Genomic DNA, 1,536 nt, shown 5'->3' with positions numbered 1-1,536 from the left:
TCTTTTAAGAAACTGTAAGAATCCATTTAGGTATAGGAAAGGAAAACATATCATCTATAAATTACTATCTAATGTATTGTTATAATAATATACTACAAACATACTGCACATTCAATTCTTAATTTCCAATGGCGGGATTATTGTGGAAGAGAGGCACAACTCTTGGTCAAGGTGGATTCGGTGTTGTCTCGTTAGCTTCTACCTCCAACGCACTATTTCGTGGTGTTACTCTTCCATCTCTCATCGCCCTCAAATCATGCAACTACGGTGCTTCTCAATCGTTGAAAGAAGAAGTCGAAATCCTCCAAATGTTCAAACATTCACCTTACATTGTTCACTGTTTCGGAGCTAATGTCTCTTTTGAAGATAACGTCAATCTTTACAACTTATTGCTCGAGTATGCTTCAGGAGGAAGCCTTGCTGATCGTCTTCAGAACTGCAATTCACTGTCGGAGTCTGAAGTTAAGAAACACACGAAGAATGTTCTTTTAGGGCTCAGTTGCATACACAACAATGGAATTATTCACTGCGACATCAAGCCTGGCAATATTCTCCTTGTGGGCAGGGACAAAACTGCCAAGATCGCTGATTTCGGGCTCTCCGTGACCTTGGAACAGGGCATGAACCAAAAACAGGGAGTTATCAGGGGAACAGAAAGATATATGGCACCTGAATCCGTGATTAACACTGAGTATACCTCACAAGTTGATATTTGGGCTCTTGGCTGTACTGTCTATGAGCTGATTACGCGGACACCACTTTGGGAAGACGCAGATGGTGATGATGTGTTGGACAAAATCGAGTTTGAGGAACCAAAGTTTCAGAATTCAAAGTTGTCAAATGAGGCTCAAAATTTTCTGGAAAAATGTCTTGTGAAGAATCCTAGCTCGCGTTGGACTGCAGACATGCTCTTGAACCATACTTTTCTGCAGAATTCATCCAAAGTAGCCAACACAGCACTAACAAGGAAGAAGAAGAGCGATTCACTACACAAACCAATCCAGAAGATAACATTCAAGATCGGCCATCATAAATTCTCGAGGCAATTGCTGGACCCGAAGCCCCTTCTAGACAAACCAATAAAGAAGATAACATCCAAGATCGGCAATCGTAAATTCGTGAGGCAATTGACAGATCTGAAGGAAGTATAGAATGAAACTTGTGGAAGGGTACTGGGTACTGACAATAGATAGATACATAATAAAAATTGATTTGTATATATATAGATAAGTATGTATGGGCTTGATCCCTCTTTAGGATTTCTTTTGGGGGTATGTAGGCAACGTGTGACGAAGATGATCTCACGTGCAGCCCCTTATTAGTTTAATAAAAAAAAAACTGTATAAATGATCAACATTCTTTATAAAGAAAAGCGAGTTGTTATATCTGTGTTGCAAAGTTGAATTTGTTATTATGATTGAATTGATAGGTTAGAGTTCTATGGTTTCCTTATTAATATGACTCATCTGTGTGCTTTTCCATATTTGTGTCCTCTCTTTTGTCACCAATTTAAAAACAATGTTTACCTGTCAAGTA

General features: G+C 38.9%; 1 protein-coding gene across 1 annotated transcript; it reads left to right on the top strand.

Annotated features, from left to right (window-relative positions):
* LOC102597235 (mitogen-activated protein kinase kinase kinase 3-like) lies at nucleotides 1–1,151 on the top strand. Its single transcript, XM_006353655.2, has one exon. The coding sequence runs from the start codon at nucleotides 129–131 to the stop codon at nucleotides 1,149–1,151; it is 1,023 nt and encodes a 340-aa protein (XP_006353717.1). The 5' UTR covers nucleotides 1–128.
* The last annotated feature ends 385 nt before the right edge of the window (nucleotides 1,152–1,536 follow it).

The sequence above is a fragment of the Solanum tuberosum genome, unplaced genomic scaffold (assembly GCF_000226075.1).
Source record: "Solanum tuberosum cultivar DM 1-3 516 R44 unplaced genomic scaffold, SolTub_3.0 scf00158, whole genome shotgun sequence".
Taxonomy (NCBI): domain Eukaryota; kingdom Viridiplantae; phylum Streptophyta; class Magnoliopsida; order Solanales; family Solanaceae; genus Solanum; species Solanum tuberosum.
The sequence above is the reverse complement of the archived record's forward strand: the minus strand, read 5'-3'. Positions and strand labels throughout refer to the sequence as shown.